This window comes from Rutidosis leptorrhynchoides, chromosome 8, assembly GCF_046630445.1.
Source record: "Rutidosis leptorrhynchoides isolate AG116_Rl617_1_P2 chromosome 8, CSIRO_AGI_Rlap_v1, whole genome shotgun sequence".
Taxonomy (NCBI): Eukaryota; Viridiplantae; Streptophyta; class Magnoliopsida; order Asterales; family Asteraceae; genus Rutidosis; species Rutidosis leptorrhynchoides.
This window is the reverse complement of record NC_092340.1, coordinates 82,406,771-82,434,446: the sequence shown is the minus strand read 5'-3', so window position 1 is coordinate 82,434,446 and position 27,676 is coordinate 82,406,771. Positions and strand designations below refer to the sequence as shown.

Below are 27,676 nucleotides of genomic sequence, written 5' to 3'. Positions count from 1 at the left end.
CTATTAAACAAAACGTTCCCACAAGTGACGGAGTCGGTAATTGGGGTAAGAAATGAGGTTTTTAGATTGTTACGGGACTGTTGGACATTACGTAACTCTCGTCCCTTTGACGACGTTACAACACGCTGTCTTATCAACGGCCATAACGATTATGTTCCACAAGACCAAGGATGGGAAGTAGTCCTAGTAAAACCAGAATGCATGACTTGTTTCTGGACGTATGAATTACGTGTCTTTATTGCCTTTGCTGAACGACTTGTGTACTAGCTAGAATTATCTTCACAACTATCTTGTATCAAAGTTATTGGGTGCTATATTTCATGCTTTATGTAAAATAAGCGGTATTGTAAGTTTGTAAAATATTGTATAAAAGTTTGAACGCGAAATATTATTATAATCAGTTTCTCATATAGAATTGTAGTAGTTGAATTGTATATTAGCTACTAAGTATGAACTTAACGGGTAGGTACTACCCGAATTTAAACTTATAAAACGCTAATATGAAGAAAAAGCTTTTATAAATGAGTTCATATTATGCTATGAAATACTATTAACTACTCTTAATATTATGTATGATTAACTTGTTCCATTTGACTATTTTGAAGGAAATGGCACCGACTACTCGACACACCGTGAATATGAATGAAGAGGAATTCCGTACTTTTCTAGCTTCAAACATAGCCGCAGTACAGGCTGCGCTACATACCAACAATAACCTTGGATCTAGCAGTACAGGAAATCGTGTAGGATGCACCTACAAAGAATTCACTGCCTGCAAACCTTTGGAATTTGATGGAACCGAAGGACCGATCGGATTGAAACGGTGGACCGAGAAGGTCGAATCGGTGTTTGCCATAAGTAAGTGTACTGAAGAGGACAAAGTGAAGTACGCTACGCATACCTTCACAGGTTCTGCGTTAACATGGTGGAATACCTATCTAGAGCAAGTGGGACAAGACGATGCGTACGCACTACCGTGGTCAGCATTCAAGCACTTGATGAACGAGAAGTACCGTCCCAGAACCGAGGTCAATAAGCTCAAGAAAGAACTTAGAGGGTTACGAACCCAAGGATTTGATATTACCACGTACGAAAGACGATTCACAGAATTGTGCCTATTGTGTCCGGGAGCATTCGAAGATGAGGAAGAGAAGATCGACGCGTTTGTGAAAGGATTACCGGAAAGAATCCAAGAAGATATAAGTTCACACGAGCCCGCCTCCATACAACAGGCATGTAGAATGGCTCACAAACTAGTGAACCAGATTGAAGAAAGAATTAAAGAACAGACTGCTGAAGAGGCCAATGTGAAGCAAGTCAAAAGAAAGTGGGAGGAAAAAGGTGATAAGAATCACCAATACAACAACAACAGCAATTACAACAATAATCGCAACAATTATCCCAACAATCGCAACATCAATCGCAACTACAACAAACGGCCCAACAACAACAACAACAACAACAACAACAACAGCAACTACAACAATCATCCCAACAACAATAATAACCGCAACAATAACAACAATCAGAAGCAGCTATGCCAAAGGTGTGAAAAGTATCACTCGGGGTTCTGCACCAAATTTTGCAACAAGTGTAAAAGAAATGGTCATATCGCGGCGAAGTGTGAGGTCTACGGACCAGGGGTTAATAGAACGAAAGGAACAAATGGTGTCGGAACGAGTAATGGCGGAGCAAGTAGTGTCGGAGCCAGTTATGCCAATGTAGTTTGTTATAAATGTGGAAAACCGGGCCACATTATTAGAAATTGCCCGAACCAGGAGAACACGAATGGACAAGGCCGCGGAAGAGTTTTCAATATTAATGCGGCAGAGGCACAGGAAGACCCGGAGCTTGTTACGGGTACGTTTCTTATTGACAATAAATCTGCTTACGTTTTATTTGATTCGGGTGCGGATAGAAGCTATATGAGTAGAGATTTTTGTGCTAATTTAAGTTGTCCATTGACGCCTTTGGATAGTAAATTTTTACTCGAATTAGCAAATGGTAAATTAATTTCAGTAGATAATATATGTCAGAATCGAGAAATTAAACTGGTTAGCGAAACATTTAAGATTGATTTGATACCAGTAGAGTTAGGGAGTTTTGATGTGATAATCGGTATGGACTGGTTGAAAGAAGTGAAAGCAGAGATCGTTTGTTACAAAAATGCAATTCGCATTATACGAGAAAAAGGAAAACCCTTAATGGTGTACGGAGAAAAGGGCAACACGAAGCTACATCTTATTAGTAATTTGAAGGCACAAAAACTAATAAGAAAAGGTTGCTATGCTGTTCTAGCACAAGTCGAGAAAGTACAAACTGAAGAAAAGAGCATCAATGATGTTCCCATTGCAAAAGAATTTCCCGATGTATTTCCGAAAGAATTATCGGGATTACCCCCACATCGATCCGTTGAATTTCAAATAGATCTTGTACCAGGAGCTGCACCAATAGCTCGTGCTCCTTACAGACTCGCACCCAGCGAGATGAAAGAGCTGCAAAGCCAATTACAAGAACTTTTAGAGCGTGGTTTCATTCGACCAAGCACATCACCGTGGGGAGCTCCTGTTTTGTTTGTCAAGAAGAAAGATGGTACATTCAGGTTGTGTATCGACTACCGAGAGTTGAACAAACTTACCATCAAGAACCGCTACCCACTACCGAGAATCGACGACTTATTTGATCAACTACAAGGCTCGTCTGTTTATTCAAAGATTGACTTACGTTCCGGGTATCATCCAATGCGGGTGAAAGAAGATGATATTCCAAAGACTGCTTTCAGAACACGTTACGGTCATTACGAGTTTATGGTCATGCCATTTGGTTTAACTAATGCACCAGCTGTGTTCATGGACCTTATGAACCGAGTGTGTGGACCATACCTTGACAAGTTTGTCATTGTTTTCATTGATGACATACTTATTTACTCAAAGAATGACCAAGAACACGGTGAACATTTGAGAAAGGTGTTAGAAGTATTGAGGAAGGAAGAATTGTACGCTAAATTTTCAAAGTGTGCATTTTGGTTGGAAGAAGTTCAATTTCTCGGTCACATAGTGAACAAAAAAGGTATTAAGGTGGATCCGGCAAAGATAGAAACTGTTGAAAAGTGGGAAACCCCGAAAACTCCGAAACACATATGCCAGTTTTTAGGACTAGCTGGTTACTACAGAAGGTTCATCCAAGACTTTTCCAGAATAGCAAAACCCTTGACTGCATTAACGCATAAAGGGAAGAAATTTGAATGGAAGGATGAACAAGAGAAAGCTAACTACGGCACCTATATTGTCATTGCCTGAAGGGAATTATGATTTTGTGATTTATGGTGACGCATCAAAGCAAGGTCTCGGTTGTGTATTAATGCAACGAACGAAGGTGATTGCTTATGCTTCTAGACAATTGAAGATTCACGAGCAAAATTATACGACGCATGATTTGGAATTAGGCGCGGTTGTTTTTGCATTAAAGACTTGGAGGCACTACTTATATGGGGTCAAAAGTATTATATATACCGACCACAAAAGTCTTCAACACATATTTAATCAGAAACAACTGAATATGAGGCAGCGTAGGTGGATTGAATTGTTGAATGATTACGACTTTGAGATTCGTTACCACCCGGGGAAGGCAAATGTGGTAGCCGATGCCTTGAGCAGGAAGGACAGAGAACCCATTCGAGTAAAATCTATGAATATAATGATTCATAATAACCTTACTACTCAAATAAAGGAGGCGCAACAAGGAGTTTTAAAAGAAGGAAATTTAAAGGATGAAATACCCAAAGGATCGGAGCAGCATCTTAATATTCGGGAAGACGGAACCCGGTATCGGGCTGAAAGGATTTGGGTACCAAAATTTGGAGATATGAGAGAAATGGTACTTAGAGAAGCTCATAAAACCAGATACTCAATACATCCTGGAACGGGGAAGATGTACAAGGATCTCAAGAAACATTTTTGGTGGCCGGGTATGAAAGCCGATGTTGCTAAATACGTAGGAGAATGTTTGACGTGTTCTAAGGTCAAAGCTGAGCATCAGAAACCATCAGGTCTACTTCAACAACCCGAAATCCCGGAATGGAAATGGGAAAACATTACCATGGATTTCATCACTAAATTAGCAAGGACTGCAAGTGGTTTTGATACTATTTGGGTAATAGTTGATCGTCTCATCAAATCAGCACACTTCCTACCAATAAGAGAAGATGACAAGATGGAGAAGTTAGCACGACTGTATTTGAAGGAAGTCGTCTCCAGACATGGAATACCAATCTCTATTATCTCTGATAGGGATGGCAGATTTATTTCAAGATTCTGGCAGACATTACAGCAAGCATTAGGAACTCGTCTAGACATGAGTACTGCCTATCATCCACAAACTGATGGGCAGAGCGAAAGGACAATACAAACACTTGAAGACATGCTACGAGCATGTGTTATTGATTTCGGAAACAGTTGGGATCGACACCTACCGTTAGCAGAATTTTCCTACAACAACAGCTACCATTCAAGCATTGAGATGGCGCCGTTTGAAGCACTTTATGGTAGAAAGTGCAGGTCTCCGATTTGTTAGAGTGAAGTGGGGGATAGACATATTACGGGTCCGGAGATTATACAAAAAACTACCGAGAAGATCATCCAAATTCAACAACGGTTGAAAACCGCCCAAAGTCGACAAAAGAGCTACGCTGACATTAAAAGAAAAGATATAGAATTTGAAATTGGAGAGATGGTCATGCTTAAAGTTGCACCTTGGAAAGGCGTTGTTCGATTTGGTAAACGAGGGAAATTAAATCCAAGGTATATTGGACCATTCAAGATTATTGATCGTGTCGGACCAGTAGCTTACCGACTTGAGTTACCTCAACAACTCGCGGCTGTACATAACACTTTCCACGTCTCGAATTTGAAGAAATGTTTTGCTAAAGAAGATCTCATTATTCCGTTAGATGAAATCCAAATCAACGAAAAACTTCAATTCATCGAAGAACCCGTCGAAATAATGGATCGTGAGGTTAAAAGACTTAAGCAAAACAAGATACCAATTGTTAAGGTTTGATGGAATGCTCGTAGAGGACCCGAGTTCACCTGGGAGCGTGAAGATCAGATGAAGAAGAAATACCCGCATCTTTTTCCAGAAGATTCGTCAACACCTTCAACAGCTTAAAATTTCGGGACGAAATTTATTTAACGGGTAGGTACTGTAGTGACCCGAACTTTTCCATGTTTATATATATTAATTGAGATTGATACTTACATGATTAAATATTTCCAACATGTTAAGCAATCAAACTTGTTAAGACTTGATTAATTAAATATGTTTCATATAGACAATTGACCACCCAAGTTGACCGGCGATTCACGAACGTTAAAACTTGTAAAAACGACATGACGATATATATATGGATATACATATGGTTAACATGAGATTATGATAAGTAAGTATCTCCATAAGTATATTAACAATGAGTTATATACATATAAACAAGACTACTGACTTAAGGATTTCGAAACGAGACATATATGTAACGATTATCGTTGTAACGACATTTAAATGTATATATATCATATTAAGATATATTAATATATCATAATATCATGATAATATAATAATTTAACATCTCATTAGATATAATAAACAATGGGTTAACAACATTAATTGAGATCGTTAACTTAAAGGTTTCAAAACAACACTTACATGTAACGACTAACGATGACTTAATGACTCAGTTAAAATGTATATACATGTAGTGTATTTAGATGTATTAAAATACTTTTGGAAGACTTCAATACATATATCAAAACACTCATACTTAACGAAAATGGTTACAGTTACTTTCCCATTCTTTTCTTTCATCAAGAATTCTAGTCGTATTCTTACTCGTATTATACACAGCTTCAAAACGTACTTACTATGGGTATATACCAATAGGAACTAGCATGGGATTCCACTCTTGATTATGTCATGTATTACTAATCAATTTTAACTTCTACCATGAGCTAGTCAACTAACTAGAACTCCTTTTAACCCCACTCACCACTCACCAATTACCACTCATCATTCACTCCATTTCACTTCCAATTCTCTTTCTAATTCTCTCTCAACACACACACACTATTATGAACGTATTTTTCCAGTAGTTAATCATCATCTTCATCAAAAATCACTTCAAGAATCAAGCTATAATCATCATAGGAAGAACACTTCAAGAACACTTCAAAAATCCCTTCAAGTTTACTAATTTACTTCCAAGCTTTCTAATCCATTCCAAGTAATCATCTAAGATCAATAAACCTTTGTTATATATAGTAGGTTATCTTTCTTATTCAAGGTAATATTCATATTCAAACTTTGATTCAATTTCTATAACTATAAACTATCTTAATTCGAGTAAAAATCTTACTTGAACTTGTTTTTGTGTCATGATCCTACTTCAAGAACTTTCAAGCCATCCAAGATCCTTTGAAGCTAGATCATTTCTTTTCAATTCCAGTAGGTTTACCTAATAAACTTGAGGTAGTAATGATGTTCATAACATCATTCGATTCATATATATAAAACTATCTTATTCGAAGGTTTAAACTCGTAATCACTAGAACATAGTTTAGTTAATTCTAAACTTGTTCGCAAACAAAAGTTAATCCTTCTAACTTGACTTTTAAAATTAACTAAACACATGTTCTATATCTATATGATATGCTAACTTAATGATTTAAAACCTGGAAACACGAAAAACACCGTAAAACCGGATTTACGCCGTCGTAGTAACACCGCGGGCTGTTTTGGGTTAGTTAATTAAAAACTATGATAAACTTTGATTTAAAAGTTGTTATTCTGAGAAAATGATTTTTATTATGAACATGAAACTATATCCAAAAATTATGGTTAAACTCAAAGTGGAAGTATGTTTTCTAAAATGGTCATCTAGACGTCGTTCTTTCGACTGAAATGACTACCTTTACAAAAACGACTTGTAACTTATTTTTTCGACTATAAACATATACTTTTTCTGTTTAGATTCATAAAATAGATTTCAATATGAAACCATAGAAATTTGATTCACTCAAAACGGATTTAAAATGAAGAAGTTATGGGTAAAACAAGATTGGATAATTTTTCTCATTTTAGCTACGTGAAAATTGGTAACAAATCTATTCCAACCATAACTTAATCAACTTGTATTGTATATTATGTAATTTTGAGATACCATAGACACGTATACAATGTTTCGACCTATCATGTCGACACATCTATATATATTTCGGAACAACCATAGACACTCTATATGTGAATGTTGGAGTTAGCTATACAGGGTTGAGGTTGATTCCAAAATATATATAGTTTGAGTTGTGATCAATACTGAGATACGTATACACTGGGTCGTGGATTGATTCAAGATAATATTTATCGATTTATTTCTGTACATCTAACTGTGGACAACTAGTTGTAGGTTACTAACGAGGACAGCTGACTTAATAAACTTAAAACATCAAAATATATTAAAAGTGTTGTAAATATATTTTGAACATACTTTAATATATATGTATATATTGTTATAGGTTCGTGAATCAACAGTGGCCAAGTCTTACTTCTCGACGAAGTAAAAATCTGTGAAAGTGAGTTATAGTCCCACTTTTAAAATCTAATATTTTTGGGATGAGAATACATGCAGGTTTTATAAATGATTTACAAAATAGACACAAGTACGTGAAACTACATTCTATGGTTGAATTATCGAAATCGAATATGCCCCTTTTTATTAAGTCTGGTAATCTAAGAATTAGGGAACAGACACCCTAATTGACGCGAATCCTAAAGATAGATCTATTGGGCCTAACAAACCCCATCCAAAGTACCGGATGCTTTAGTACTTCGAAATTTATATCATATCCGAAGGGTGTCCCGGAATGATGGGGATATTCTTATATATGCATCTTGTTAATGTCGGTTACCAGGTGTTCAATCCATATAAATGATTTTTATCTCTATGTATGAGATGTGTATTGAAATATGAAATCTTGTGGTCTATTGTTACAATTTGATATATATATGTTAAACCTATAACTCACCAACATTTTTGTTGACGTTTTAAGCATGTTTATTCTCAGGTGATTATTAAGAGCTTCCGCTGTCGCATACTTAAATAAGGACGAGATTTGGAGTCCATGCTTGTATGATATTGTGTAAAAACTGCATTCAAGAAACTTATTTTGTTGTAACATATTTGTATTGTAAACCATTATGTAATGGTCGTGTGTAAACAGGATATTTTAGATTATCATTATTTGATAATCTACGTAAAGCTTTTTAAACCTTTATTGATGAAATAAAGGTTATGGTTTGTTTTAAAATGGATGCAGTCTTTGAAAAACGTCTCATATAGAAGTCAAAACCTCGCAACGAAATCAATTAATATGGAACGTTTTTAATCAATAAGAACGGGACATTTCATCAAGTACCTCGCGATGTAACCAAATGTAATGTATTCGTCCAGATAGATTAGGACGGGTCCCTTCATCAAGCACCTCACCCCCACCCAGCAACACGCCAACACGCCCCACAAGGTTAAAAATGGTCTAAGAGGATAAGTACATTATTATTATTATAACATTAAAATTAGAGTTTAGATTTAAAAAAAAATATAGAGTTATTATTCGTTGTGTAGATTTAGAAAAAAAAATACTTTTTTTTCATCACGTTAACATGCATCAGATGTATGTTAACAAATTACTCGTATCGTTTATCTGATAAATGTATGATAAGTTGTTAAATATATCTGATGTATGTTAACGTGCTGTTAAAAGATATTTTTTTAATTTTTTCTTTCTGAATCTACACAATAAATACTAACCCCGGAAATTACAAAAATCTAAATTTTAACCTCTAATTTTAATGTTATAAAAAATAACAAATTACTTATCTCTTTGTCCCCAAAAAAAATGTTTATTCATTGATCTTTTATATATATATATATATATATATATATATATATATATATATATATATATATATATATATATATATATATATATATATATATATAATTTACCAACAATAATGCTCAATCACATGAATGTGTGAAATTTTAGACATGAATAAAATAAAATGAATAATTTTATGTAGATATGTATATTTATTTTGAAACTGATAAGTATAAGGAGAATGTCAAATGTAACTCTTAGGACTACGTTTAAGCATATTATATTTTATATAACTTTGTTTGATTAAGTATAAAATATAAATATTCATTTTTATTATCGACTTTCCTTATATTATTTTGATATTAATATAATTCATCACATGTTTGAGTTTTATATATTAAATTAAACTATATACGGTAATCTGTAGGGATAAGTCTATCATTACTAAGGGTGTGTCTGGCTTAACTAGCTGGAGCTGGATCTTGTAGCTGAAGCGGAACTTTATTTTTTGTAGGTATTTGGTAAATTAGCTGGAGTTAGAAGCTTATTTTGTGGTAAATTAACTAATAGGGACAATAAAATCAATGATAAATAATTATACATGGGTTAATTATGTAATTTATATTTCATAAGCTATTGAGCTTAATTTTAAGTCAGTTGAAGTATTTTTTTTCTACAGGTTTTTTTTTTCATAAGTTTTAAAAAAAATTGTCACATAAACAATGCTATTAACTTGAGCTTATGAGAAAAATAAGTTTAAACTTCCATAAGTTACAGTAAACTTGTCATCTGAAAATCACTATATAAATTGTAGATTTGAAAAGCAAAAATAATTGTTATTCCGTATTATTTTCTTCGTAAAATCTATACGCACATCACCTTCTATCAAGAAAAGATTATTGAGGGTCATTGATAGATAATTAGCTTTTAAGTGATAGTTGCATGTGGGTCCTTTGGTTTTGTTTACATTATATTCTGGCAACCAATTGATGTGTACTGAATTGTGATATGCTTATATTGCTATTTGTTCCAGATAGAAGATGGACAGCGCTACACCTGTACCAATTGTTTATTTGCATTCAGAGGGGAAGATATTTATGTCTCTTTGAATCATAAAATAAGAGTGCTCGGAATGGAGACATGCCTCCATCTTAGTCCTCAGCGTCACATCAGCGCCACATGAGCGTTACATCAGCACTTTTTTACCACTTCTTTCTCATGACTAAACCCAGGACTAAACACTCTCAATCATGACACTCCTTCCTTCCTTTTTTTTTATTTTTTATTTTTTTTATTTTAATTAAAATAATATTAATTTAGTTATATATATTATAAATAATAAATATTTAATAACATAAAAATAAAATTTCATTGATAATTAAAAATAAAAATAAACTTGAGATTGAGGTTGATTCGAGTAGTGTGAGTAGCGTTGATTAAGTGGTTGGTTCGGGTTGAGAATGTTTGTAAACATAGGCGCAAATTGATTCGAGTTTGCAAATTGAGAAAACCCGGTTGTTTGTTGCGTAGAATCTATTAAAGATTGCAACATATCGTTTTCGACCGAACTCCGTTCTTGAACTTGAGCGCGTTGTTTTGATTTTCCTTTATTTGAATTTTTTTTGGAACTCATTTTTGAAGTAAAAAGTGTAGAAATGTATATGAAATGTGTATGTGTTTGAGATGTATGAGTGTAAAATGTATATGTATGTATATATAGAGGTGAGAAATTAAAAAAGAAAAAAAAAATTGAATTTCCAACGGCCAAAAAATTGACCGTTGGAGCCATACAACGGCTACTTTTCCCGTCCTCGAATCTGACCAAAAAGCACGGCCAAAGAGACTGTAAGACCCAAATATTTATTGTACATAATGTATTTAAGGTGTACTATGTGTGTATGGAGTGTGCACAACATGTAGGTGTTGCTTGCTCGACCGTCGAAGGAAAACTGGACGTTGTTTGAGGTACAAGGTGTGTACGTACCTTTTCAACCCCAAATAAAGTTTGTGTTGATGTTTCAAAGCCTTACCATTGGAAAGAAAATCTTATTACGTTTCCAACGATATTTGATTCATCGAAAACGGAGCTACGGTCAAAAAGTTATGGCCAAAACAAGTTTCTGAAATCTGACCTGCAGAGTGGAGCGGCGCTCCACAATGTGGCGCGGCGCGCCGAATGGGTCAGAAGCAATTTTCAGCCTTTTTAAAGGCTTTAAATGAAGGGTACTTTGGTCTTTTCACTTGGGGTCGGTTTAGGGTCATCAAAACTGATCCTTTGATCAGTTTGGATCATATTTCACTCATCAAACACTCTCATCTTCAAACCCTAGAGTGAGAGTAAGAGTTTAGAGAGAGATTGGAGGTTTTGGTGAGGAAGGAGCTCAAATCGTTCAAAGTCTCGGTTTTTAAAGTTGTTCTCCTCGTTCCTAGCTACGTTGTGGTGGTATTGGTAAGCTCAAACTCCAAATTTCATTTGTTTAATTTGATATTCAATTTAGGGTTTTGAGTTAATTTGTTGTGTAACCCACTTAGGTGATGAAATGGGTTTATGGTGACTAGTTATTCTTGTCACTTGGCGGGTTTTGGGTTGGATGACGGTTTGGCCTTGATTAGGCTTTGTGTATGAGTTTAATCACTTGGATTAGTGATTATGGAAGTATTGGAAACCATTTTAGGGTATTTGGTTGACTAATTGTGACTTTGGGTCAAATTAGGGTTTGGTGGTGATTATGACCCATTTGGTGACTTAATGAGGTTTATGAACTTAAAATGGATTAAGTTGGAATATTAAACCGAGTTAAATGTGTTTTGGTGTCAAATTGGTAGAGAATGAGATTTTGACCATTATGGGTCAAAATTAGGGTTTAAGTGTCTAAATGGGTATGACACGTGTTTGACACTTGAGTTCGGGTTTAATTGGCTTATTAGGACCATTCTCACTTGTGTTAGTGATTATTGGTTAGTTCGGGCACGGTTTGTGCTTGGAAGTGCAATTGGGTCGAAATTGCACTAAGTGTTGAATTGGGTTGGTTTGTAAATCCATCCTAATTATATTGTTGTAATTGTGATAATGGAATAGGTATTTTCCATTGGCGAGTTGCGGATTACTTGGAAGCTTTCTTCAAGACTTCAAAGTGAGTGTTAATATCCTATATGCATATGTATGTGTAGGATGGGTGCGGGTCGGGTGAAGTGATTCTCGGCTATAGAGCTCACTTCACATATAGGTGGATTTGAGGGACTTGTGCATAGGTCCAATTGGCACGGTTGTGCATTTTGGTTGACTACCTTTGGCAAAGTACACATTTTGGGTGTACGTTATCACACGTGGTTGTGAGTGGAATAATTATGCGTATGTGTATATAATGTATTTATTTGTGTCGTATGAATGTGGCATTGTCGCGTTGCTTAAGACACCACATTGTAAAGAAGTGGATGTCGCGTTGTTTAAGACACCACATGGTAAAGAAGTGGATGTCGCGTTGTTTAAGACACCACAATGTAATGGAGGGGATGTCGCGTTGTTTAAGACACCATCCATCGTATTGAATGGCATGTGGAATCGTCGCGTTGTTTAAGACGCCACATTGTAAAGGGTGAGTGAGTCGCGTTGTTTAAGACATCACCCGGGGGATTAGTGACTACGCGTTGATTAAGTAGCACTAACGGATGTTATGAACTCCAACGGACTTTCATGTACCGTTCCCTTGTGTACTTGGTTAACCATGGTTGTATGAGTTATGTATTGGCATATTTAATTATGAACTATATGCTTTTGGTATTGCTAGTTATTGTGGACTTGCGGTTATTGGTATATGCACGATATGTTGCATGATTGTCGAATTGCTAATTCGTGATTAATGTTGTGTTGTCGTGATGTAGTTAACCCTCCGGGGGTAGTTATTGGCGTTGTTCACATTGACGTTGGTGAACTTACCTTATTGATGGTATTATTAGCTTGTTGCTTAGTGATCGTATGGTATACTTAGGTTAGCTTGCCTTTAGGCTTGGACGCTCCGGTATGCGGTATTTGTTTATTTATGTGGCGTGTCCATTTTATGCATACATATGTATGTAGTATATTATCATTCACTAAGCGTTAGCTTACCCTCTCGTTGTTGACTCTTTTTATAGATCGCATGTGGATTGGTGGCTCGGGTAAGCGCGAGGACTAGAAGACGTGCATAGTTGCTTTAGTGACTTACTTTTGGATCATTTAGGATTGGGTAGCGTATTCCCAATCGCCATGCTCGGCTTTGTTGTATTAAAAGTCTTTTGGTCAAATATTGTATTTCGGTACTTAAGGTGGTAAAATGGGTCGTTGTGGGACCCGCTTCGTAAACTCAATTTTATTAATTAAACGTGCTAGTTTTATATATATGAATTTATGGTTAAAAGCGTTTTGGCTAAAAATGTCGGGAACTAGTCAAACATTTTCGTTAAATTGACTTCCGGGGACAGCGGGCTGTCCAGGTGGTTTGGCGCGCCGCGCACCCACCTGGCGCGCCGCGCAAATGAACTGCACCAAATTTTTTTTTTATGTTGTGAAATTTAACGGGAATTGTCGTGGTTTGGTTTGGGTTGTTACAAGTGGTATCAGAGCATGGTCTAAGGGATTTAGGTGACTTGAGATAGGTGCCTAGACTTAGACTTTTGTGTGTGCTTAAATTGTTGCGGGACTTGTAGGATTTCGGGTCGGAATGGGTTTAGTTAGTGCCTTGTTTATAGGTCGACTAACGTATATATTAGTAATGCGGATATTATTAATATGCTTTTGTGTTGTGGTAATAATTCTCGCGTGTGTTTGTATCGCGTAGAATTTTGGTTGTGTTTGTTCTTATCATCGAGCGAGGCGGTCGTTGTATCAACGAGTCGATGCGGCGTGTGTGCGTAATAAGAACTTGCAAACCTTATTACGGGTACAAATCGTGTCTAACGAGTGATGTACGACGAGTGTTTAGCAAGATGGGACGGAGTTGTGCGTGCGATTTTATACGTTCGTGATCTAATCGTTTTGCATTTTGAGATTGACGACGCGAAACGAGATCGAGGCGAATAACGTGGAGTTTAACGCTAGAGTTGCGGCCGCCGTTGCGGAGCAAATGAGAGCGTTTCGAGAAGAAATGGATAGGAAGTATTCCAAACTTCAAAGTAGTGGCGAAATGAAGCGTTATCTTAAGAGCTTCATGAGGACTAAACCACCGATGTACGACGGGAAACCGGATCCATTGGTAAGCACAACTTGGATTTCGGATGTCGAAGGGCGTTTTCGCACGATTGATTGCCCTCCCGAGAAGAAGACGAGGCTCGCAACTAGTTTGTTGCGGGGTAGGGCAAGGGATTGGTTGGATGGTAAGATTGATCTTGTTGGTGGTGAAACGTTTATGGTCTTATCGTGGGACGAATTTAAGGAGGAATTCTTCGAGGAATTCCGGACTTCGGCCGATTTGTGGGAATTGCGTAATGAGTTGCGAAATTTGCGACAAGGATCTATGGATTTAAATACTCTCAAGACAACCTTTATGGCGAAGGCTCGTTTTTGTCCGGAGTATTTGGGAAGTGATCGTTTATTAATGGGGGATTTCTATCGGACTTTGAATGACGACTTGAAAGGAAAAAAAAAAAATTAGACGTGGTCAAGCGAAATCGTTTTCGGAATTAATCGACTTGGCTAGGGGATTCGAGTCGCATACACGATCGAAGAAGGGTGAGCCTTCAAGGGATAGAAGGGTTGTTTCTTATGGTGCTCCGAGTAAGAGGACTAAGCGTCCGAGTGTGAACACGGGTGGTACGCGGACGAGTATATCGAATTCTAGCGCGTCTAGATGTTACAATGGTGGCATGAGGGGTCACAAGTCTTGGGAATGTTCGATGCCGTTTGAGTTTGAGTTGTTAATGCCTTGTGTTGTGCATATTGTTGTTATGGGTGACGTTCCTAATGGAAATACCCTATGGTGACGTTTGATTGTCGGGCGAAGGGCGTAAGACTTGGTGCAACCAAGCATTCCTTGATATTTGAGAAATGTTTCTACCAAGCCACGGAAATGGTTTTGGTGTTCGATTGTTAAGCGCGTGTTCGCTTTTATGTTGAAGTGATGAACCATGAGGTTCGTCGGGTGGTTGGAACCCTTGAGATCGAGTGTTTGAAATCTCGATGTATGTTGGTAATGGAGTCATTATGACGCGACATTAGGTGCCTCTTTTATACCTACTAGCGTGGTGTTCGACTCCGACTAGGTTATGGTTGTGGTTGCATTGTACTTAGGGTACCGGAGTAAAACCCTTAGATACATGAGTGACTAGGTGGAATTTGACAAACTAATGAAATTGGATGATTGCGAGGGTATAGTTTGGGTATTTGTGGTACACTTTTCGTTCGAAGTGTTTAAGGATTGGTCAAGTCCTTCGTGTGCTCAAGGTTTGGAGCAAGGTATGGTAACGGGTCGTGTGAACCCAATTGTTTGTAAAGTCTACCTTTGGTAGCATTGTACGGTTGTACGAGTTGTGGATATGGAACGTAGTTCCAAGTGAGGGAGTGGCACTCCCGCACGAGGAGGTTTTAGTGTGAGATTTCGGATGATGCTTTTGTTAGATCCGGAAATTTGGTCGAGACCTAGTTTTGGTCAATTGGTGGTAGAGTACAATTTTTGGCTCATTGGTACTTATGATATTGGATTTGTAAATTACCACCGAGGTGGTAAGTTTGGTGAATCTCGTCGAGAGATAATGGACGTGTTTTGGCGAGCAAGGTGAAATCCCTCGGTTAAGGGATGTGCGTATCGGATTCTCTTCTAGAGAAATATTGTTTTGTGCCTATGTTTGATATAGGTGGTTCTTGCTCGATAGTGTAGACGGTTAGCGGTATCCGTTAGGGTTCACTATAGTGTAGCGGAGCGCGATGTTGCACTACTCGTTGTGTGAGGTATTGTTATAGTGGTGAAGCATGACTTTCGGGGTCCACTGACTTCATCATGAGGTATTGTTATATCGGTGAAGCATGACTTTCGGGTCCGCTGACTTCATCCGGTGTTGAGTGATCTATCAGTTGTTTTATACTCCTATGGTGGGATCGTGAGGACCGTATTGTGTGATTACTGATGCGATAGCCGTATTTCGCTCACATGTCGTTACGGGCGTGACAATGGTCGATTTTGTACGCCTAGGGTTTTAAGTTGTTATAGTCGATTGGACGCTAGCGGTTCTAGTCGTTCGCTTATGATGTTACGGTAGTTGCGTATTGGTTGTATTATGCGCTACAAGGGATGTTTAGTGATTGGTGTTATCCGTAAGGATTCGTTTGGTTCGGTCTTCATCGTTTCGGGTTGTTGACCTTAGGTTGAGACTTGGTTGCTTTAGCACGGTACTTGGTAATGGTACGCTAGAGGAGTGATATCTCGGTTAGAGATGGGATGAGTTTCCCGATGCGAGGGAATGAGTATGGTTTTAGTGCTCGGATTGTGGATTTGAGAAAAATCGTGGATGACGATTTAGTTGTGGAAGGCTATTCGTCGGGAAGAATTGCTTAGGAAAGTCGGATTGGGACTTATGTTGAGGACCGTGGAGTGTGGTCCGTTTGGTTAAGTGACGAGGATCACGAGGACGTGATCGATTCTAAGTGGGGGAGAGTTGTAAGACCCAAATATTTATTGTACATAATGTATTTAAGGTGTACTATGTGTGTATGGAGTGTGCACAACATGTAGGTGTTGCTTGCTCGACCGTCGAAGGAAAACTGGACGTTGTTTGAGGTACAAGGTGTGTACGTACCTTTTCAACCCCAAATAAAGTTTGTGTTGATGTTTCAAAGCCTTACCATTGGAAAGAAAATCTTATTACGTTTCCAACGATATTTGATTCATCGAAAACGGAGCTACGGTCAAAAAGTTATGGCCAAAACAAGTTTCTGAAATCTGACCTGCAGAGTGGAGCGGCGCTCCACAATGTGGCGCGGCGCGCCGAATGGGTCAGAAGCAATTTTCAGCCTTTTTAAAGGCTTTAAATGAAGGGTACTTTGGTCTTTTCACTTGGGGTCGGTTTAGGGTCATCAAAACTGATCCTTTGATCAGTTTGGATCATATTTCACTCATCAAACACTCTCATCTTCAAACCCTAGAGTGAGAGTAAGAGTTTAGAGAGAGATTGGAGGTTTTGGTGAGGAAGGAGCTCAAATCGTTCAAAGTCTCGGTTTTTAAAGTTGTTCTCCTCGTTCCTAGCTACGTTGTGGTGGTATTGGTAAGCTCAAACTCCAAATTTCATTTGTTTAATTTGATATTCAATTTAGAGTTTTGAGTTAATTTGTTGTGTAACCCACTTAGGTGATGAAATGGGTTTATGGTGACTAGTTATTCTTGTCACTTGGCGGGTTTTGGGTTGGATGACGGTTTGGCCTTGATTAGGCTTTGTGTATGAGTTTAATCACTTGGATTAGTGATTTTGGAAGTATTGGAAACCATTTTAGGGTATTTGGTTGACTAATTGTGACTTTGGGTCAAATTAGGGTTTGGTGGTGATTATGACCCATTTGGTGACTTAATGAGGTTTATGAACTTAAAATGGATTAAGTTGGAATATTAAACCGAGTTAAATGTGTTTTGGTGTCAAATTGGTAGAGAATGAGATTTTGACCATTATGGGTCAAAATTAGGGTTTAAGTGTCTAAATGGGTATGACACGTGTTTGACACTTGAGTTCGGGTTTAATTGGCTTATTAGGACCATTCTCACTTGTGTTAGTGATTATTGGTTAGTTCGGGCACGGTTTGTGCTTGGAAGTGCAATTGGGTCGAAATTGCACTAAGTGTTGAATTGGGTTGGTTTGTAAATCCATCCTAATTGTATTGTTGTAATTGTGATAATGGAATAGGTATTTTCCATTGGCGAGTTGCGGATTACTTGGAAGCTTTCTTCAAGACTTCAAAGTGAGTGTTAATATCCTATATGCATATGTATGTGTAGGATGGGTGCGGGTCGGGTGAAGTGATTCTCGGCTATAGAGCTCACTTCACATATAGGTGGATTTGAGGGACTTGTGCATAGGTCCAATTGGCACGGTTGTGCATTTTGGTTGACTACCTTTGGCAAAGTACACATTTTGGGTGTACGTTATCACACGTGGTTGTGAGTGGAATAATTATGCGTATGTGTATATAATGTATTTATTTGTGTCGTATGAATGTGGCATTGTCGCGTTGCTTAAGACACCACATTGTAAAGAAGTGGATGTCGCGTTGTTTAAGACACCACATGGTAAAGAAGTGGATGTCGCGTTGTTTAAGACACCACAATGTAATGGAGGGGATGTCGCGTTGTTTAAGACACCATCCATCGTATTGAATGGCATGTGGAATCGTCGCGTTGTTTAAGACGCCACATTGTAAAGGGTGAGTGAGTCGCGTTGTTTAAGACATCACCCGGGGGATTAGTGACTACGCGTTGATTAAGTAGCACTAACGGATGTTATGAACTCCAACGGACTTTCATGTACCGTTCCCTTGTGTACTTGGTTAACCATGGTTGTATGAGTTATGTATTGGCATATTTAATTATGAACTATATGCTTTTGGTATTGCTAGTTATTGTGGACTTGCGGTTATTGGTATATGCACGATATGTTGCATGATTGTCGAATTGCTAATTCGTGATTAATGTTGTGTTGTCGTGATGTAGTTAACCCTCCGGGGGTAGTTATTGGCGTTGTTCACATTGACGTTGGTGAACTTACCTTATTGATGGTATTATTAGCTTGTTGCTTAGTGATCGTATGGTATACTTAGGTTAGCTTGCCTTTAGGCTTGGACGCTCCGGTATGCGGTATTTGTTTATTTATGTGGCGTGTCCATTTTATGCATACATATGTATGTAGTATATTATCATTCACTAAGCGTTAGCTTACCCTCTCGTTGTTGACTCTTTTTATAGATCGCATGTGGATTGGTGGCTCGGGTAAGCGCGAGGACTAGAAGACGTGCATAGTTGCTTTAGTGACTTACTTTTGGATCATTTAGGATTGGGTAGCGTATTCCCAATCGCCATGCTCGGCTTTGTTGTATTAAAAGTCTTTTGGTCAAATATTGTATTTCGGTACTTAAGGTGGTAAAATGGGTCGTTGTGGGACCCGCTTCGTAAACTCAATTTTATTAATTAAACGTGCTAGTTTTATATATATGAATTTATGGTTAAAAGCGTTTTGGCTAAAAATGTCGGGAACTAGTCAAACATTTTCGTTAAATTGACTTCCGGGGACAGCGGGCTGTCCAGGTGGTTTGGCGCGCCGCGCACCCACCTGGCGCGCCGCGCAAATGAACTGCACCAAATTTTTTTTTTATGTTGTGAAATTTAACGGGAATTGTCGTGGTTTGGTTTGGGTTGTTACAGAGACGATCACCTGGACGATGGCATGGGCGGCCCCCTGGGCTAACCGCTGCCATCGGCGCTCAGGAGGGCGGCGGCCTGAGCGAGCTTCTGGACGGCAACGTTGGGAGCGGTCTAAGTCCATCGCTTGATTTTGCCGCACTTAAAAATAGATAAAACGAAAACAAAATTCGGATGGATATTTTTACTATGTACATAGTTTTTTTGTTTATTTTGTAATGATTTCCAATCATTTTTCTTAACAAAGGAATACTAATGAAGTTTAAACATAGAACTCTTCGTGAAAATTTAATAGCGTTAGCCGTTAACTACTAGACCATCATGTGATAGTTTGAACTAGTCCGGACCGACCCGCGCGTTACTGCAGGGGCTTTCGGCCTGCGTATTCATATTTAACGTAGCGTTGTGTATTTACAGATGGGAACACGGCCCATGTGTTAAGTGCCGTTTTGGATGTCGTTGTGCTAAGCGTTTTTTAAAAAGTATCCGTTTCGAACGTAGTTAGTTTTGTTTTGTTCTAAAAAAAATTTCGAGTGTAACGGTGCTGTTGAAAAAATTTAACTCATGGTGAACAGAAAGATACGGGATGTCGTTGTGTTTAGCGTTTTTTAAAAAGTGTCCGTTTCGCGTATAGTTAGTCCCGTTAAATTCGTAAGATTTTTTCGAGTTGAACGGTGGTCTCGAAAAAATTTAACTCACACCGAGCGAGAAGATAGGGCCCGTTATAAATTCGGGTGAAATTAGTTTTTTTTATTTTAATAAAATTATATATTTACACTTTTTACCCCTGAAAGATTGTAAACTTGAGGGGTCATTGTGTAAATATAGCCGAAGTTGAGGGACCGTTTGTAATGTGAACACAAACTCAAAGCGACAATCCGATATAACTTGAACGACGGAAAAGGTCACGCCTTTTAGTATATAAGTATATATATATATATATATATATATATATATATATATATATATATATATATTAGTATTAAATAAATATTAAATAAATATCGACGTGTGTCCATTCAAAAATCGACGTGTGTCCATTCAAAAATCGACGTGTGTCCATCCCTTACCGCTGGTCCCACACATTTCCAAAACTGTACCGCCTTGGGCGGGAAAAATGCTTCGGTGGTACTGCTGGAATGCGTTAGTACCCACAACGATATCGGTTGTAATGGTATAAATTATGTTTACACAGAGTGATGACTTTTTAAAGAAATATGAGCAAGAGAAAGTTGACAAGATTTTTAAATCACTACACAACTTTTTTTTGGCAAGGTTGTGTGTTCTTGTTTATAAGATAATTATTACTTTACTTTATTACTATATTATTATTATTATATTATTATAAACACTCGTATGAACCGTAGATAAAAATGTCCAAAAAATTTTGTTTATAGGTGAAAACTGAAATTCTAACTTTAAAGAAATTTGATGAAGCGACAAAAACGAATTCTACAACTAATAACAGGTCATCGAATAAACAACAAATTCTACAACTAATAACGGGTCTTCGAATAAACAACGATCTTGATGAATATGCACCCCTTTGCCTATATCTTTCTCCCTTATTTAAAAGCTAAATTTACCCCTATAAATTTTGAATCACGATTACTCTCAAATTCAAAAGAATTAGAACCACCACCATTACTCGTCTCATTTTTGCAAACATAAGAGTACTAACATCGCTGCTGTCTTACACTTTAACGCGTAATCACGTGTGGCAAGTCAGGTGTTCTATGAAAATGAGGTTAGTACTGATGTGTTGGTAAAAAAAAAAAAAAAAAAGACGAGTTTAATGGTAGTATTAGTAGTGGTAGTGAGATCTAATTCTTTAGAATTATAAAAGTTATCCTTGTTCAAAATTAAAAGAGGAGAGAAATGGAGATTTGACAAATTGCACGGGTGTATACCGATTTTATGCGTTAAACAAACTAGCGATGAGACTTGCATCTTTGAAACAGTTAAAAAATGAAAAGGAAAGGAAGAGGGTATATCACCGGGTACTGCCGGCCGAAAAATGCTTTCCGGCAGTACCACTTACGCCTATTTCAAGGCGGTAGAGTTTCAAAAATCTTGTGGGACCAACAGTGAGGTGATACACATGTGGATTCGTAAGTAGTTACTACTGGACCGCCGGAAGTTTGTCCCTCGCGACGGTCCGTACATCTATAAATGAATATTGCTTTTGTAAGTGGTTACCTCCGGACCCCCGGAAAGTTTGTCAGCAGCCGGTCCATACGTCTTGTAATGAAAATTGCTTCCGAAACGGTTCTCTGACGTATGAATCTCCCTTAAAATGATTAATTTAGTGCATTGGGATGACGTAGCCGCCAATCTCGAAACACAGTATCTGATATCATGTGTAACAAAAACTGGCATAAGCTGGGAATAGACCATCAATGAGAAAAACACACAACACAATCTCTTATTGCTTTGCTTCAAAATTCCAAAATGGAAAAACAGTGTTGATAGAGAACCAACAGACAGCTTGTGTACCAGTTTTAGTACAAAAATTTGCAGCCAAATCTTTTACAGAAATAATTATTTGTCAATTCATATCCTTTTCTAGGAAACATTTGTTAAAGAACTGGAACACAGCTCTAATTGACAACGTCAAGAACGAGCTTCCGTGACTTTAAAACGGACCACCTCAAACGCCGATAGTAAGCAGCTTGAAGCAAGGCTAACGACAGTACAAATATCCACTTAAAACCCATCTGCATCACCAACAGAAAATTATTATATGTAACGATTCAAACTCATTTACTTATGAATGGGTCCGAATTACTCGGTTGATGTTTATCTTAGTCAGGATCAGTTTTGCTAAAAGGGACACTGTCATTCTTAATAACTGTAAGAATATTGCTTTTATAATCAACGGTGAAGTTATTGTTGGTGTGGAAGGATTCGTACCAGTTTCCTTTCTTCCATTTCTGGTTCTGCAGCCCAACTCAAAAACGAGACGACATCTTTCCCCATCTGCAGAATTTAATGTTTTTTAAAAAAATAAAAAAATAAATGAGGATGAGAGCAGAAAACTGAAATAAAGACGAGTATTATAGTTTTGAAAAGCAGCTAACCTGGGCCTCTGTTGCGGGAGTACCATCTTCATATTCAACAGCGCCATCATTAAGCATTTTGGGCATTGCAATAGCTCCCCCAGGAAAATAAGGATTATAGTGTAGACCTTCCCTGATCTGTAATACACTCGTTGATCGAATACGTCACAGCGAAATTCATATTGCAAATTTAATGTACTAAGGTTACAGATCATTAACCGTTATTCAAAAAAAAAAAAAAAAAAAAAAAAACATTCACGAATACTGTCCAATTAGGTTAGAACATATACAGCTCCGTGAGTCAATTATGGTCTGAGTATATAATAAAAATCTAAGATGATAAAGTGTTCAACAGTAAGTTTTTTTTTTTTGGGTAATATGAAAAGAGAAAATGAAGAAAACGATTCAATACTCACTGAAACACCAGCAGGAGGATCGCGATAGCCAGTCAGGAGTGCAAACACATAGTTCTGGCCATTGTGACGAGCCTAAAGTAACATAATGTAAGAATCTAGTGACACCAACAAAACAAAACAAAAAAACAGAATCCTTAAAAGCATGTATGAGGATGAGGATGTAAAGATTACTTTGGTAATAAGACTCAAATCTGGAGGATAGGCACCTCCATTGGCAAACCTAGCAGCTTGCTCATTTGCATATGGTTGTGGAAATCGATCGCTAAGCTTTCCAGGGCGAGTGAACATCTCACCCTCATCGTTAGGACCATCGACCACCTCGATTTCGGCGGCCATTGCCTTTGTTTCCTCTTCTGTGTATGCCACACCAACTAAGTCACGATATGAGATTAGACCCATTGAGTGGCATGATGCACATACTTGTGTGTAAACCTGGTGACCACGTCGAATCCTGTTTATGGTGAAAGTCAAAGAAAAAAAGATGTAAACTTAACTGATGAAGAATGAAATTAGTCCATATAGTCATTGAGAAGCAAATATTTGGCACTAAGCTCATTAGAGATGAAATTAGTACACGAGTCGCATTGATTGTCATTTCAAACAAGTATGAAACACAGTGATTTGTTATGATAACAAAAAAAAATCATGTCTAATGATCTCACACACACACAGAGACAGACAAAAAGAGAAGAAAAGAAGCAGTACATATGAAGAAGTGCTAGGGTGTGTGTTTTAAAAGGTACTGCTATATTAAAATAATCAGCTGTAGTAATCAGCTTAAAAATGTATTAAAATTTGATAATCAGCTGTAGTAAAGTGGGCTGTAGCAAGTAGGTGTAAGAATGTACTTCTGCTATTTAAAGATGTAATAATTACATTATGTTCGGTGAAGTTATTGCCGTTTCCGAATCTTCCTCCAGTTTGGATAACGTTGGTTCTCTTTTTGCGTTTATCAAATCGACGAATGTGAAACGCATTCACGATACGGTTGTTGTGGAGTTGGAAGATTTGACATGTTCGAGATGTAGTGTTTGGGTGTCGGAAGTTTCGGATATTAATTCTTTGAATCGGGTTTTAGTGGATGGTTTCGATAAGTTTTTGATAGAGTCCACTAATCGGTTTGTAGTGTCTAGCGGAACTTTGGCCGAAAGTCAGTTGGTTCGACAAGATGCAGCCATCGGTTAAGACGGGACAAGATGTTTTTGATGCTACGGGGTGGAAGCAGTTTGGTATAAGGTTTGGTTCAGTTCCTACTGTTGTTGATCAGGCTGTTTTAATTCATCTAGGTTGCAAAGAGAGGCTATTAGTCATAAGGTATCAGGTGGAGTTTCATCTAGTGATGGTGTTGTAAATTTTGACAATTTTAGAAAAAAATGAGAACTAGAGCAAGTGGTATTTATGGGAATGGATTGGAGCCAATACAGGGGATGAAGACTTGGAACCAAGACTCGGAACCGAATGAGTGAATGACGATAACACAACTTTTGCGGAAAGATTGACCCAATTGAAAGAGAAGAAGAAAATGAAAGAAGAATTGCTAGCTAAACGGAACTTAGAATCGAACGAACTTAATCTGAGGTCTAGAAAAAAGATGAACGAGGCATCTACTTCGGGTACTTATAACCTTAAAGATAATATTGATGACTTGGATTATGGGGACGCAATTCAAAACTTGTTTATGGGTCCTCAAGATGGTAAAGAAGGCGGTTCATCGACATTCGGGGGAGGAATATGTCCAGGGAGGCTTTTGCGGCTTTCGATGTAATGATGACACGTTTGGCTGACGAGAGCGCAACGGGTGACGGATCCACTAATGTGTCATCATACAAGATTGAGAATTGGTCCGGAAAGAATTTCTTGAAAGAGACGGTAAACGGTAAATTGAAAAGTGCGGGACCTCGAGGTTGAGTAGTCGGATTCGTTTTGTTTGTTAGTTTGGTCGATTTCTCTTTCGTGTTGTATTCGGTTTTGTTTGGTTAGTTTGTCTTTACGGTTTTTCGGGTTGTTAGGGAGGCTCGCGTATAGATAGTTTCATTTAGATAGTTGCTTTCTAGGTGCGAGCTTCCCCGTTTCCCCCAACTTTTTGTATTCCTTGTTGAGGATGTTTTTCTTTGAAAACCAAGCTCGTTTCTATATGAGCATTCGTTTTTTCGCCAAAAAAAGGTGATTATTAGTATTAGAAAAATTTTGCTATTTAAAAGATGGCCTGTTAAATGACCAAAATGTACATCATAAGAATAAATAAGCAGACATTTTGTGATGTAAATAAATGACTTTAAAAGTTAAGTTATAACTATATAATTTTATTTTGCCCATAGATAATTAGTTTTGTCGCGGACTTGCAGGTACTATATAAAATTACTTTCTAGTACCGACTATTGCCGCCAAAACAATCACATAGTGAGAACCAGAATTTGCTCATCCAAACACAAAAAACTACAATTATTACTACAACCTCCACTCTCAATATTACGGGCCAAACATGAAACCAAACACAGTCGTACAATAAAGTAGGTGTTTTTTGGTCTGTGACCAAGTTAAGGCTCGTCGTCTAAGTCTAAAGTTGACCAGATAGTTTCAACAATTCCATCCAACACTAAAGAGTAGGAAAAAAATCAAATCAACACAAGGGAAGTAACAAATAGGACTTACGAAGCATGGTCATATGAGCTAAGAATGCCTTGGTGGGGCCAAGGATAGCTTGGAGATTCCAAACCATGTTCAGCTTCATCAGCAGCAGCTGCTATAGTTGTAAAACTTAAAAGTCCCGATAGACCTGCTCCAACAAGCGCAATTGCCCTCAGTGATTTCACACCAGCAGATCCAGTTCCATCTTGATCTTTCTTTGAAATGAGAGATGATAAAGCTGGAGAGGCCTAGATTTTATTCAAATAATGCAAACAGTTAGCAGCTATAATATCAGCATGAAACAAAGATTTAACCGTTACCCAAGATAATTTCGAATGTAGCGTAATGTTACATAAGAAAGCAACATTAAGCCCAACTTATAAACTTCACTCTTTCAAGTTTAATGCTTGGCCGCGGAACGATGAAGCTGATCTACAAAATCCTAAAGGCCTAATATTTTTAATGTGGTCACACAAAGTGTGTGTGCGTATCACATACAGATGAATAGTAGTAGATAAAGATTTATCCTATAGTGGACGTAAACTGCTAATAACTAAGTTATTTACTTGTTTACTGATACATATATCAAGAATAAAGGTAGATTCCAGAATTCAAAGCAAATTTGAAATGATCACTCAATCAATGGAAGATTAAGTAACAAGCTACCACGATGTATATCTTTACCCAAGTGGTAGGACAAATGAGAAATCTCTCTTAGTAGCAACGTAGATTAAAGGCCAGCACAAGCATATTACGTTTGTAACCGAATGCAGATAATAATATTAATGCTTACAGCGGAATGAGAATGGAGCCTTCCCCTCAGCAAGTGGTAAATTCCCCTACCACCAGCCATTGAAGCTAGTTTCCTGTAAATCCGTAATCGGAATTAGATGATATATCATGATAAATCCTTATAATAACTATATTGACAGAGTATATATCCAGTAGCGTAATCACGTAAAACGTAAAACGTCAAACAACAGATATCAGCTACTATTTATTGGTCCCAGATCTCGTATATCACCAATATAATCTCGCATGTAAAAAAGTAGATACCACTACTAATTTTATTCAGCACTAATTTGATAAATGATCATATAAATAACTAATAAATTAGCGTATAACATCAGCACAACCCTAATCCTTATTGAAATATATAAACGGATTTTATATAACAAAATCAAAATCATAATACGCCAAACGAGTAACAGATTTCAGTTATTTGACACATATAAATATAGATAATTACAATAATTAATTTTAAAAAAAGTCAATCAGACAACGATTATCTTCCATTTTTATCAGGCGATCGAACCCTAGGGCTTCAACACAGCTGTAAAATATAGATATACAGAAGACACTTACAGAACGTCTTAAGAAGATATCGGTCTTAAACGGCGGCGTTTAGCCGGTACAGATGGATCAAACAATGAATGAGAGATAGAAATGTGAAATGAAGACGAAGAAAAAGATTTGAAGATTGAGATCTCCAGTCTCGTGGAACTCGTTCTACCGTGAAAATTTTGGGTGGGCTCGTTTTAATTAATTAGATGGGCCTAAAGTCCATTCCAAAATCAAATATCAAGCTTTTATGTTTGTTGAAAGTTACGGAGTAAATTTTAGCAATCTTATCTAGTTTCTTACAGGGCATACCGTACGGTGAGTGGAGCTCGTCCCTCACCCGTTTCGCTATGTGACATCGTAGCCGCATCACTGGAATCGCCGCCTGTGTGCGATAAACATTTGTTTTATTATTATTCATTGTCGAATTAATTTTAAACTTCAACTGCTACATATGTAACCATTAATTTTTATTAGATTCTTTTTACTTTAAAACGTAAAAAGTTACACTATAATTACAAACACATTATATATACCTATATCTAAAAGACAAAGTGAAATGAATAATACTATTCATTTTTAACTTTTCGCAAACTTAACCCCTCAACTTTTATTAAAATACAAATCGACCTCCACTTTATACTCTTATTAAAAAACAAATCGCACCCCCCACTTTATACGTATATTTTTTTCCCAAATTTCACAAACTTAACCCCCTAACTTTTATTAAAATATAAATCGAACCCTCACTTTACTAACTTTTTTTTTTTTACTAATATTCAATTTTCGCAAACTTAACCCCCTAACTTTTATTAAAATACAAATCAAACTCCCACTTTATACGTATATTTTTTTCAAATTTCACAAACTTAACCCCCTAACTTTTATTAAAATACAAATCGAACCCCCACTTTACTAACTTTTTTTTTTTAAAATAAAAC

At 37.3% G+C, this 27,676-nt stretch overlaps 1 protein-coding gene across 1 annotated transcript; it reads right to left on the bottom strand.

Annotated features, from left to right (window-relative positions):
• Nucleotides 1-21,691: 21,691 nt before the first annotated feature.
• Nucleotides 21,692-26,908, bottom strand: LOC139861161 (cytochrome c1-2, heme protein, mitochondrial-like). The gene is made up of 8 exons (XM_071849459.1): nt 26,760-26,908; nt 26,188-26,260; nt 25,419-25,642; nt 22,938-23,217; nt 22,767-22,838; nt 22,372-22,488; nt 22,205-22,270; nt 21,692-22,008 (listed from the first exon to the last, which is right to left on the bottom strand). Exons 2-8 carry the CDS (start codon nt 26,245-26,247, stop codon nt 21,892-21,894), a joined length of 936 nt encoding a protein of 311 aa, XP_071705560.1. The 5' UTR covers nt 26,248-26,260; nt 26,760-26,908; the 3' UTR covers nt 21,692-21,891.
• Between the last annotated feature and the right edge of the window lie 768 nt (nt 26,909-27,676).

Bases quoted from the DNA above. Each gene is read 5' to 3' on its own strand.
- LOC139861161 (XM_071849459.1), bottom strand. From the start codon at position 26,247: ATGGCTGGTGGTAGGGGAATTTACCACTTGCTGAGGGGAAGGCTCCAT. The intron at 25,643-26,187 runs GTAAGCATTAAT...AATAAAATCTAG, and splicing joins GGCTCCATTCTCATTCCGCT to GCCTCTCCAGCTTTATCATC. The intron at 22,009-22,204 runs GTACGAATCCTT...TTGGTGATGCAG, and splicing joins AAATGGAAGAAAGGAAACTG to ATGGGTTTTAAGTGGATATT.